Genomic DNA, 13844 nt, shown 5'->3' on the forward strand with positions numbered 1-13844 from the left:
TAACAGAATGACGTATGATATTTTGAGTTACAACAAGACACAATGTATACGTTTACTATATTATTGACTACGAGATGACTTCATCCATTGGTAAGTCAAATCAGACAATTTGGTAAACAAGGAACTAAAAGCAAAATAAATATGACAAATGACAACATGACATTAAAGGGAATTACAGAACGATATTATCTCCGTCCAGTAATGCTGACTACAAAAAAATGACTACAGCCCATTGAGAAATAACACAAAAACAATAAAGACATCAAACCATATACAAAGATAGAAAAGCGTATATGAAATAATGACTCAGATCAAATGGGTGTTGACGTCATTGAGACTAGCTTTAGCCAGCTGTCTTTGACGACATTACACAATAAAGCTGTGATAAACAGATATATACAGTAGTTAAATTAGTGTTGACTACTCAACGGCGACCGTATACCATGCATTTTACCCGCGATTACGTTTCTATTAATTGGTTTGTGTTAATTAGCTTTCTTTTGTTTTAGTGTTGTGATTATTTGCTTTCTCGTTTTTTTTTGTGTGCATTTGAAAGATTCTTAAAGTGATTACTACAGCTTAAGTAGTGTCGTCACGTGATTAGACAAAAATTACTCCGACACAAATTACACGAATGATGATAATCTACTGAGCAGTAAAGATGACGACACCATGACGTCATCATCGTAATGAAGATTATTATTTATATATATATATATATACACATATATGTGTATATATGTGTGTATATATATATACACACATATATATATATATATATATATATATATATATATATATATATAGTCATGAGATAACCATTGCAAAGTTAATCTAAAGGAGATATACGAGAAAAAAAATCAGGAGACAGAATTGCCCCGATCCGACGTCGTTGCAGGTGCATGGAGTGGGCACGTGACCTGAGATTGCATGGCGCACGAGACCTGACGTCTAAAACTATCGCGACGCAAAAAGAGAGTTCACGCACGGGTGGATCTATTAATAAAAAATATTCTCCTAGCTTCTTGAAGATATAGGATTTAATTATGCCATGATCTTCTTTGAGTTTGACAGCCCTGTGTAATTATTATTATTATCATTATTATTATTATTAATATTGATGTCGAAGGTATTACTCGTGACTAGTACTTCAGATGAGAAGCAATGAAATGAATGACAGTTTCATTCGCCTTTTTCTTCTTTTCTAACTCCTTTTCTCTTTCTTCTTATTTCTTTTAGTTTTTCTGTCTCTTTTATTTGTTATTTTAACGGTTTTAACTTTCTTTATATGACGTCATGTTTGAAATTTGAATATATATATATATATATTTTTTTTTTTTTTTTTTTTTGTTGAAGTCTGACATAATAGTGTCCTAATGTAAGATAAGGGGTGTTTAGTTATTGCGTATGAGAGAAATTTCGGATTTAGTCATGTCAAATAAAACAAAATATTACAAGAATTAAAGATATTAATACATTAACCCAAATCTACATATTTCTGTAGCAATCTGGGTTTTCTTTCATCTATACGTATGAGAGTTCTTTCGTTTTGATTTCGTCTTCTGTTTTTCTTGTTTTTTATCGAAGCTATATGTCAGTCAGTATAGGCTACGTGCGACCTGAAGGTTATTTTTTTTCTAACACATTATTGCAAAGTAATTTATTTATAAATCTTCTTATGTTTTTTTGTGTTGTTCACCTGACAACAGAATCTTATAGCTGTACTCCCAAAGACATTCATATTACTTCCTGCATATTGTATAATCATCTTCTTGATTAGAAACTTAAACGCCTTTGTTTTGTTATTTTTTCTCTTTTCTTCTTGCTTTTGATATATACTGAAAAACATGCGTCCTTTTGTGTCGGATCTGAAGGTTCTTATCTTTCTGTGTATGTCTTTGCGATTTCTCTCGGATGTGGTTCATTCTTTATTATAATTACATTACAACACAGCTCTTTTACTTTAAACAAATAAAGGCTCTTAATGAAGCTTCCAGCGTCAATTGTTCTACTCTCTTTATTCAAAAGAATCCACATAGTTTGGTGTGCTTTTGTATCAATGTTATAAATTTTGTATGTTATGTTTTATTAATGTAGTTTCCGGGTGACACAATTTGATTGTCGGCCTTGGAATTGTCCATGAACTGTGCATCTAATGAAATAAGTATAAAGTGCTTACCTGGATTCGAAAGTGTTCTGCTGGTTGGACCAAAAACTTGATACGGATCTGTACGGGTAAACATACAAGAAGTAAGGGTCAAGGCTGTTGCCATTGTTCTTTAATTAAAACTGTTCGGCCCCAAAGACAAAGACAAAATTTAAAAAATCCGCAAAAAAATTCCAGCAAAATTTACTATTCAAAACAGCGAGACAAACAGTCAATAAATTGATACCACGGAGATATACTTGATAGAGGTGGACGGAGCAAACATGGCATCCATCTGTGCTTGCTGAATCAAACTTCTCTTTTGAGAACTTGATGTGACGGAGCTATTTGAAGGGTTTGTAGGGTCATCTCGATTTTGTTTGATTTTTTATATGGCCAACAGGTAGTAGCCTATTTTAGATAATCACGTAGGCCGATTAAAGACGCGTGGCAGGTTACCAATAGTCTGTTGTTGCGCTAGTCATACTGATGGTAAACCCAAAAACGCTTAAAGCAACACACACTCTCTCACTCTAAGCCGATACATCTGCTTTCCAAAAAACACAAAAACAAAATCATGTCTTATATTGAATTGAACTTGTGCGCATGTCCATTATTACCACGTTACAACAGAGGCGTGGGTTGGGTAAGGACTTGTGCTAATATTTATCAAACGTGGGGAGCGATATAAAGATTTAATTATGAAAACATTTTTAGTAGGATATGATCTCAGGTTTTTTTACCCTCGCAGTATTTACATCCATTTTCTATCATTCTTCTTTCTTTTTTTTTCACCTTTTGTCTAAAGTTGACCTAAACCAAAATCCATTTATAGTTGTTATTCGCCGAGTAAAAATTTGAAAAACGAGTCTTAGTTTTAAACCTCTACATGAAAGTAGATTTAGAAAGAAAAAAAACACTTCAGTTTCATTTTCATGTCAAAGATTTTTTCGTTTACAGAAAAGGAAAGGGACACTTTATTTTATTTTTAACTTATAGACATATTCGAAACTCTCCGAATGCGTTGCTACAAGCATATCCAGATTCCAGGCTAGAACTAAGAAATTTGTTCATTTTTGTTCTTCTTCTTCTTCTTGAATATACTGCAAGGATCCACCACATTGCTTTAATAATCTGATTAAGCTATGCCATGGGGACGTTCACAATAGCTGGCTTGAAAAATAAATACAAACTGCTACTTAGTATTGTTGTGTTTTACAATCGGATTTAAACGTATACTGTTAAATAAACTCTTGATTGTGAAAAAAAGAAAGTAAAAAGGTGCATTGCTGGTGATGTAGCCTAATCTTTAGGGTGGTGTTAATTACACGATAGAACCTGACAAATTGGCCTGGTATAATCATAGTAACAATGAGGTATATAAAAGGACCCCTATGGTTCCTACGACCATGCACCCCCCCCCCTCCCTTACTGTTCCATTTCACATCCACGTGACGTGTTACTTGGCATTGAGACCTGTTAAACTACACTGTAAAATTGCGTAGACCTCCATAAAAAAAAAAAATGTCTTTATTGTTGTTGTTTGAGTTTAGATTGCTCTGACGTCATAACAGAGATATATGTCATTGATGCTAATAATCAAGAGTGTAATAACGTGTGATTGGTTTACTCAACAATTTCTACATCATATATAAGGTACATTGCATTAGTTACGTAACTTCATGTTTGTTCGTTCGTTCGTCCGTTTTGATGTTTTTTTTACGTATTTTTTTAATATGTTTTGTTTATTTTATTATTTATTTGCAATAGGATTAAGTTAAGACACACACCTTTCATGGTACAACGTATCATTCTGTATTGAATTTTGCGAGAATATTGTGTTATTTAGTAACATATTCGATTGAGCAATAGACACATTAACCGAATAGAAAAAATCCTCTCTCAAGTCCAACGACATTGCAAGCAGAAGTGATAAAATGTGACGAAAAGAAAAAAATATTTGAATACAGGTAAAAAAGGGGGGGGGTAAATTTGTGGTATACAAGCTTTTCTGGTTTGGGATAAATAAGTCTAAAACTTGTTAATGCTATATAGTCACAAAATGATTATAACCACCAACGACTATATATATTTCAATTTTGCAAGGGCTTCGTCAGAAAAACACAGCGTTAAAACCAAGGCAAAGTAAGGATTTCAGAAGACCAAGTTAGTAAATTTTTGTGGAGGGGAGGGGGAGGGGGAGGGGGAGGGGGAGGGGGGTATTTCTCAAAGACAAAATGTTAGTGAATACGGACCTGCAGGCCTGAACCTAGGCTGAGTTCCAGAGGTCAGCGATTCCAAATATTGTTCTAAACGAACAGATAAAAAAAATCCAGATCGTTCGTTGTCAAAATATATACGAAATATTCTCCTCACTCTTTCCATTTATGAATATTGCGATAATATATATATATATATATTTCTTTTATTCACTTCAAAAACTATTTGTAGTTTGCATTCGAAAGAAAAACTGAATAACTAGTAACAATGAATTATGGTGAAAATGTGTTGTTTTTTATTGGGGGGGGGGGAGGCTAACTTTGGCCGACCGAAAATAATGTTATAGAATATCTATTTGACATATAGGCTATTTGCAATAGGTATCGTTATTAATAGCAAATATAAAACAGAATCCATTTTTTTTTCTATTTCTTGTTTGGTCTGTTTTGCAAATGTTACTTGTGAAATACTTAATCAATTTTTGTGAAAAACGTTAAGTACACCTGTTTAATTACAACTAGACTGCATAATTCCAAAATAAAGAAAGACATTTATTCAATGTTAACTTCAGAAACAATAAATTAAACAAAACAAAAACAGTCAGAATAATCAGCTTCCATTCTTAACACAGATCTAAATTCCATCTTTCTTTCTTTTCATTATTACTCTTCTTCTGCTATTTTTCCTTTCTCTGCAGTCTATCTCACTTTCTCATTTTCTCTCTTCCTTTCTTGAGGGAAAATTAGGTATTATATTTGAAACGGTAATCTCATAGGTTTAGATAGTGTTTGAATGAGAGACCCCCTGATGATATAGCTAGGCTCGCCGCAACAGGCGTTCATCAATCCAGCAAAGATTATCCAGGTAATTAAATTTTCAGATACAAAGACCTGTTAAAATCTTTGACTTAATGATTAGCAGTATTTCATTAGGTTCAATACTTCCTCACTAAATCTTTCCCCACCCCCCCCCAAAAAAAATCCAAGTTCTTTAGACTTACATCGATTTATTTATATGTACGGGGGCATTAGTCATTCCAAGCAGAAAATTACCCGAAAATAAGCGGGTTTTATGAGGGAATGCCTACGGTAAGCACCGGTTGAAGCGAAACGCAACGTCCGCTTCCACCCAATTCGTCTCGAAACTGTCAAAACATGGGACGTTGGTGGTGTATTTGCGGAGTTAACGAACCGTTTCTTTATTAGTTATTATATTTACGTTGTGTGTTAATATTACTATAAGTAATGCATTGCGCTTTATCCATCTAAATGTGTGTATATATATTCATGTAGTATGCGTACATATAAATATATATATATAGATATAAAGATACATATATTTATATAAATATATATATATATATATATATAGATATATATATATATATAGATATAGATATATATATATATATATATATATATGTATATATAGATGTGTGTGTGTATAGACATATATACTTACACACACATATACATACATGGTCTTTATGCATAATATCCCAGTCTAATATGTAATTGGCTTCTTCATTAACGTTGAGCGACGATAAACGCCCCACGCAATCAGGTGTTTCGTGTCAAATGGTTTTAGATATATATCTCTTAATTCGTCAAAACGCGAGTGGAACCCAATAGCCGCCGGCGATTACGTACATTGTTTTGTTCTTCGCCTGGTTTTTATTGTTATTATTATTATTATTATCATTATTATGATTTTTATTACTGTCATTATTATTTTCCATTGTAAGACATTATAGGCACGATTTTTTCTTCTTTTTTTATGGGAGGAAGGAGGGTAATAACTTTAGAACAAAAAATTGTTTTATCTCACGTTACGAGACTTACTCAAGTCGTTTTACGTGCAACAATTACTTATTTTATAACAACACTTCAATTGCTAAATAAAACACAACACGTCATTATGTATACTTGCTTCATCATTTTTGAATAATTCGAAAGTGTCTACCCCCCCCCTCCATCCCCCTTGTACGACTCCTGCCCAGCTATAGTCTGTATCTCCATTTACTCTCACACACAATAAATGCCATGCACCAAAAACATATATTCCTCTCTTCTTTTGTTATGTGTGTTTTGGGGGGTTCCTAAAAGAATGTAGTTTCAATGGAAGGTATATGAATGAAGTATTATTTATTAAGAGAAAAATTGCCTTAGTTAATACTACCGGCTCTGACGAAGTTTGTATTATTTTATGAATTCATTTATCTATTTTCGTTTTCTTGGGGTGTGAAATTCTACATAATTTCCCTCTCTAATTTTGTATTACTTGATGTCGCTCTCTTTGTATACTTACATCCCTGATGCCCCTCCCACATTCCTACCCTAATCCCTAACCCCCTAACCCACAACCTCCCTCGCCCATCAAACCTCTCTTACGTGTGTCTCTCCCCCCAAATGAAATTCCTTTGTAGGAACTTTAACCTTTGTATTGCTCTTTTACGTTCGCCTTATTCCCGATTTTAATTCATGGTCGCGTGGTATTTGGCGAGATTAATTTAGGGCTCCTTCAAAAGTAACTCGTGCCTTTTTCTTTTTCTTTTCTTCTCTCTTTTTTTTTTGTAAGTGTTCAAATCAAACAAGTCATTTGTAGTTTCTTTTATATCTGTTAGTTCTCTCGCTTACGTAAGAGATTTTTTCCCCCTCTTCTTCTTCTTACTTTCTATTATACCTAAGCAAAAAATAAGAAAAGGGGATGGCTTTGGCTACAAAAAAAAAAGAGGCAGGGATTATCACAAGTGGGGCTTAGCTTTCGACAAAAGTTTGTGGTTACCGCTCGCGTGGCTAGTTGACTAAATAAGTAACTTTATTCAGTTTAATTCAAAGATGGCGAAGAATAGGACCCATAAACAATCTACAACAGACTAAGTAAACTAAGGGATAAATAAACTCTAATGATTGAACGCGAAGATTATAAAGAAGAAAAAGCAACACAAAAAGAGGTTGTTAATAGTAAGAAAAGAGATTGACGTAAGCGGTTCCGATCAATGTTGTTTGATGGAAAAACAGACCTAATGTTTATACTCCCAAGAAGAAGAGGTGACAGTTTCAGAGATTAAAGATTGTCCTTCAAGATAGGCCCAAAATGACAAAGACCCTGCAGCACTGACCGAAAGATCATAGAAAATAAAAACGGAATGCTTTTGTTCAGATTTTTATATCAAAACCTCGTGTATTTTTTTTAAAATTTATTTAACATGATAGGGTATACTGTGTACTGTGTTTACAAATCGCCTTTTGAGGGTAGGAGGCACCCGATACTCATGGCTCGTACGGTAACTACTGTTCATGTCCTGTAAAACATGTTACACATGTTACGAACACAAAGTAGTAATTACTGATGCACGGTTGTGGGACATGAACAGCAGTTGCTGTACCAATCATTGAGTGCGAGTTCATTAATACGCGATTCTAATATATGAAGTCATATCTAGTCGTTTTATGCTATAAGCAGGCCTACTATGGATATACCCGAACATGGCCTTTCTTCGTTCTCGGTATGACGAATTGGCGTAATTTAAAGAGAGGTGTGAACTGGAATCAAGCGGTACCTTACCCCCTTTACTTCAAACACGTAGCTAGTACAGTAACTACTGGTGCCACCTGTAACACATGTTACTACTGTTGATGTCCCACAACCGTGCATCAGTAATTACTACTATGTGTTCTTAACACAGTAACATGTGTTAAAGCTAGCACCAGTAGTTACTGTGCGAGCTATGAGTATCGGCTGGTCGGGGAGGGGCTAGGGAGCGTCTCGCAATGCTAACGGCAACATAATTTAAATTTCAACTCCTTCGGAAAGGACTAAATGCGGTAATCATTTCTGCCTTGAAAGCTTATAAAGGCTTTTCATATGAAAACATGACAGTTGAAAAGACGTTAAGTGTTAACCTGTAGCATATCAAACATGAACGTTCAAACATTAATAATTTTATGAATATTCATAAATAGCCTTAGCTACGATATTGATATTCGTTTTATTTATTACATCAACTCTATTCTTTGAAAGTCTTAACACAATAGCTGATCTGTGGTTTGCTATTGTTTGATTTTTTTAGTTATTTATTTATGTAGGTATGTTTTTTTTTAATTGTTTAAATTTCGATAGTTTCAAATAGTCAAATTTATTCATCGGGATTAATTAATTATTATGTCAATTACAGTTAATATATTGAAAGTTGGGTTTTTCTCGTTAGCTTTGTGCATTCATGTGGAATTTCTTTTATGAAATTGATTGTTATATTTTATAAGGAGTAAAGTTTGCTCGCTTGTTTATATTACTTTTACAAATATCTTCTTCAATTTAACATTTATTCGGTTGAGTCTTTGTAATTTATGAGTAATTATCCTTCGCACTTTTATTTAGCTTAACAAATTACAAGCTTTTGATGAAGTTTTTGTAAGTTTTTAGTCTTTCGTCTTCTTTTACCGAATCTATTTTCAATCTATTTTCAATTTAAAAATAAAAACTATATTCCTCAGTCCACTCACCCCGCCCCCCCCCCCCACCTGCCCCTCTCCCACCTAAGCCTAGTCATTATTATCAGTTCCATTATCTTTTCAGTAAAATATCCTAATCATGGGGGTTTGGGGATGTAAAGGGAGGGCGGAAACTCTCAAAACGTTTAAGGGCCTCACCTGTTTTTATCTGGCTGGAACCATCAATAGCTCTTTGTGATGGCGGGGAACTGTCATTAAACACTGCAAGAGACCAGAAAAAGAGTTCGTTACAAGCTAGAATAAAGTTGGTCAAAATTGGTCAAATGATGCCAACAATTCTACAATCCCTTTTTTTGTTTTTCTTTTTCAAGTTTTTTTTATATTTTATTGTCTTATCTGATTTTGCTTTACAAATTTCCTTGAATTTGAAGAACACACTATTCGCTTTATTGTTATTGTTTTTGTTTTTTATGCATTGTGTTCTTACGTTTTTTTTTAGTCACTGCAGAAGTGCGCCATCACAAGAGCTCATGTTTCCGCTTTTCTTTTTGTCCTCCAAATATCTTCCAAAATGTGAGATGCAAGATAAATTCGTCAGAATATTTCGGGGAAAAAATTACTATTCAATAAAAATGCAAGTAAATTGTCTACACTTTAGGAACTTGGAAAGAACAATGCATATAAAGAAAGTACAAAGAGATGTGAAATATAACAATGGGCTATTGTTTTCTGGTAATATGAACGGTATTTGAAATTAGTTTAACTTTTGAGGTGACCCGGAGTTTACATTGACGTATTCCTTTTAATAACTTCTTGAAAAGGTACATTATTAACACTTTGCCGTATTGTCTAGTATCAATACGTATATTTAGCATATTAACAATGACTTATGTGCGTTGTAACAATGGGCTATTTGTCTTATAACACACTCATTTGACAACTTGAGAACAATTGTCACACAGCAATACCCATATGTAAGATATGACAATAAGAAAATAATTTATCATTTTCTTTCCTTTGTTTAGTTCGAAATCTCTTCAGGATTCGAATTGTTCCATCTTTAACTTATACAATTTATAAATAGCTTTAACTTTACTGTTCCATTGTTTCATAATCGTTTGGCATTTTTACCGAAATATGTAACAAATTCCCTCCATTTCTTTTTTTTTTTTTTATAGAAATAACGTCCCTCTATACATCAGAACCTTTGAATGCCCAATAGCATTTATTTATTTATTTTATTATATATGTATTTTTTCTTCTCTATTCACGATATATATATATATATATATATTTTCATATCAATATATATATATATTCGCATGAATGCTCCTTTAGTTCTTGAATCTCGGAAATTTAATTAAAAGCTCATCTACTTGAAATCAATTTTTACTGACACATCCTCCCATGAGAGATAGAATAAGACACACACACAAAAGGGGGGGGGACCCATGAACTCTAGATGACAACTTAACAAATTTATTAAAACATATTTGCCATTTAAAAAGAAAAAAAAAGCGGTAACAAATGTTTCTATATTCCCAAAGGTGTGGATGAATATATATATATATATCCATCCAAACGACGCATGAATCTTTATGAACAGATGTGTTTGTTTAAGTGTACCATGCATGCTATTCAACCATTCACGTGTGTCCTATTGCTAAAACGAAACTCCCTCTCTTCCTTACACACTCAAAAATAAAGAAGAAGAAGAAAAAAAGTTATCTCTCTTAAAGCCTTAAAAATGGATCACTTGAAATCCAAAGCGGTGAATTCAAGGAAGCTAAGATCACTCTAAAGGCACCTCCTTTGGGAATAATTAAAAGTTATTTCTTTTTTGATATGAAAAATTCGCTGTATCCTTAGAGACAGTAATAAAAACATTTCGCCCTGTCGACTACGTTGAGGCTTTTTCTTAATCACGTGAAGTCATGTGGAAAAATAATTGTACCTTAATTCAAATCAAGAGGATCTTGATCAAATTTTAAAGCAATGTATGTCGTTATGAATAATATTTCATAGAACTAAAAGGGAAGTATAGAAATGGTTGTTGTTTTTATTGTTTTTTGGGGGGTTTATGTCAATTAATAATGAAGTAAGAGGGCGAGTTTGGTGATTTAACAGTATATTAGAGGCATGTGGAGGGGAAAGGGGCGGGGGGGGGGGGAGAGGAGTGGAGTGGATGGGGCTAAAAGGTAAAAAGGGATATGAAGGGGTTATGATAGCGAGGCAGGGTCATCCAAACATGTTATCAACGTTTGAGAAAGGTTAATTCAAGAAAATTTCTCTTCACCGTATGCCGCTTGTATGAGCATCTATGCAGTTAGTTTTATGTACATTTAATTTGTCGTTATTTTATTTTGTAAGTTAAACATGCCATTAGAAGAAAAATACTGAGGGTCGGCAAACCTGTATTAGCTCGCATTCCATAATGGTAAGATTAATTAGAAAGTAGAAATAAGCGATTTGACTAAATTCATTCTTCATAAACTGCTAAACAACGAAGAATAAAACACTATTTATAAGGGGGGAAAATCTAGATAATTAATGCATCAATTAAATTGATTATTTTTACATTGTTCTCTCAACATTTTGAGTAACTTTAAAGTGATAACGTGACCTTTTAAAAATCTCTCAAAATTGGTGATTTTGGTTTTATTTTCATGAGCGTTCTGTTGTTTTCATGTACACGTCATCGAATCCCTTTAAATGATACTGTCAAACATTTTCTTAATTCATGAAATTGTAATCAAAATGTGGAGATGTTGTTTTAAAACATACTATACAAATATACAACTATATTTCCATCATTCATGTATCTCTGGGTTTTTCAATTTTTTTTCAAATTTAGCCTTAATTATAAAAAAATAATTAAAACATTAGTCCTTGTTACTTGTTAAATAATGTCTTTAATAATGATCTTTTTATGATGATTAGTCTTTCGGTTTGTTTGTTCGTTCGTCCGTTCGTTTGTTTGGATTAATTGAATGATTATTATTATTATTATTACTATGATGTAACATATTTCTATATAAATGTATCCATACTAAATTCAATGCATACATATATTTATATCTTGTTAACTTAACTATTAATAATGATATAAATTTACAAGATTTCCACACCAAAATTCCGATAATGAAATCTATCAGTTTGTCTCTTACCAAATATTGACCCCCCCCCCACCCCCTCTATTCCTCTCCTCTCTCTCTTTTTATGTTGGGATTTTCAAGACCTCAGTCTATCTTCTTTTTTTTATGTTGGGATTTTCAAGACCTCAGTTGGGACTACAAGAGATTGTAATCCGTATACACTCGATCCAACCCTACCCACTAAAATTCAGAATATCGTCTTCAAGTAAGCATAGGCTTGAAGGGTACTTGAATTCGCATGTAGCAACGCAGTTTTTTTCCCTTTTTTTCTTTTTGTGTTTTTTATTCTATTCAGTGTAGACAAGGAACTACTAAAATAGGCTAATGTGGTGACAACACCGTAGTTAATTGCATGTTGGAGAGAAACCTCAGCAAGCCACTTGAGTCAAATGCATTACATGGTTAGTTGACTCTTATAGTGTAGTCAATGGTCTCTTATCGCAAAACAAGACTCTTTTTTCTGTCGAGAGATTCATTCCCGCACGTTGTCTTATGAGGTATTATAGTTAATTATAATACGAACACATATAGCCGCAGTTAGGACAGTGTGATAATTTACTTGTTTTTTGGGCCATTTTCTGACGAAAATATAGAACAATAAAAATGAACGCAGTAATGTATCGCGCAAGCAAGTTTATATTTCAGTTAATGAGGCTATTAGTTTATATCAGTAGTATGTTGTTATGTTAATTTAAAAAGTTACATGAATATTCATGAATGACACGCTTCTAAATAGAACTGTTAGCAAACTGGTCATCACAAATATATTGTTACTATTTTCTTTTATTTTATTCTTCTTTTTTTCTTACTACGGTACAGTATTCAAATTCACGAGGAAATTGATATTTTGATATTTAAATTCGTAAATTATGAATATTCATAGTGAAGCACGCTTCTAATTGGCCCTCCATTCTAACCGTTCATTACCGTTGTCTTGGGACTGTTTTCGTCTCTCTGTTTCTGTAGTCTTTTTGTAATCACAATAAGTAATTGATGGTTTAATCATTAAAATTGAAACTAATGAATATTCATCAAGACGACACGCATCTAATCAGCCCTGTATAGCTGGTTATTACACGTGTCTTTTCGCTACGTGTTTCTTTTGTTTTCTTAGTATGGGCGCGGTAATTATATTCAGTAAACAAAAGTTGTGCAACTTTAAATCCTTAACAAAATTCAATTGTCTAGATTTGTTTTAATTACGGTAACTAAGCATTTCATTTTATTTTATTTCAGTAACATTTTGTATCTGTATAACCTAATACTATACACACCGAGTTGTTAAGGTGAACCATTCATTTATTTTATTTGTCTTAAAAGGGCTACCAATTTTCTTTCTCAATAAATGTGCGCCACAATTGCGCCTCTTTGGAGCGCAAAGGGCGTACTTTCTTATTATGGTTGTTACTTTTCAATTTCATATCCACGCTCACAACGGAGTACTCCTTTAACGTCTTTCCGAGCTGAAAACACTTGAACCTTATTTTGTTTTGTGTGTGTTTGTCTATATGTCCGTCTGGCTGTTTACTTAGTTGTTTGTTCATTAGTAAGTAAGTTAGCTAGTTAGTTAATTAGTTAGGTTCATTTTCTTGGTATTTCTTCAGTAGGAGAACACCCCACTATACAAGATCCTCACGTGACAACCCAAATGGGTTTGAATGGTTTAATTACTATGTTTACCTTAATCTCTATATTTTGTGGGGGCGTGTATATTAATTTACAAAGGATATACATAATATATGAAAGATTGAAAAAATTGATAAAAACGTCAATTTCTCAATAATATCCTTAAACCATATAGGTTTAGTACGTTTCTGTGTATACTTAATTAACCTTACAGAAAAAAAAATTGGTGAACCATAATTTATT

At 33.1% G+C, this 13844-nt stretch overlaps 1 protein-coding gene across 9 annotated transcripts in view; it reads right to left on the reverse strand.

Moving 5' to 3' along the window:
* Window positions 1-13844, reverse strand: part of LOC139976802 (transcriptional regulator Erg-like) — an 88341-nt gene that overhangs the window by 12703 nt on the left and 61794 nt on the right. For 4 of the 9 annotated variants that reach the window (XM_071985587.1, XM_071985591.1, XM_071985585.1 and 1 more), the window contains exons 7-9: window positions 9019-9081; window positions 4402-4455; window positions 2180-2227 (exon numbers count right to left, since the gene is read on the reverse strand). The exons of 1 other annotated variant lie outside the window; for it this stretch is intronic. In XM_071985587.1, coding sequence (XP_071841688.1) covers window positions 2180-2227; window positions 4402-4455; window positions 9019-9081 — 165 coding nt within the window. The remainder of the gene's footprint in view (window positions 1-2179; window positions 2228-4401; window positions 4456-9018; window positions 9082-13844) is intronic. 4 more of the 9 variants (XM_071985589.1, XM_071985588.1, XM_071985590.1 and 1 more) reach the window with 4 other exon arrangements.

This window comes from Apostichopus japonicus, chromosome 12 (genome assembly GCF_037975245.1).
Source record: "Apostichopus japonicus isolate 1M-3 chromosome 12, ASM3797524v1, whole genome shotgun sequence".
NCBI classification, from domain to species: domain Eukaryota; kingdom Metazoa; phylum Echinodermata; class Holothuroidea; order Aspidochirotida; family Stichopodidae; genus Apostichopus; species Apostichopus japonicus.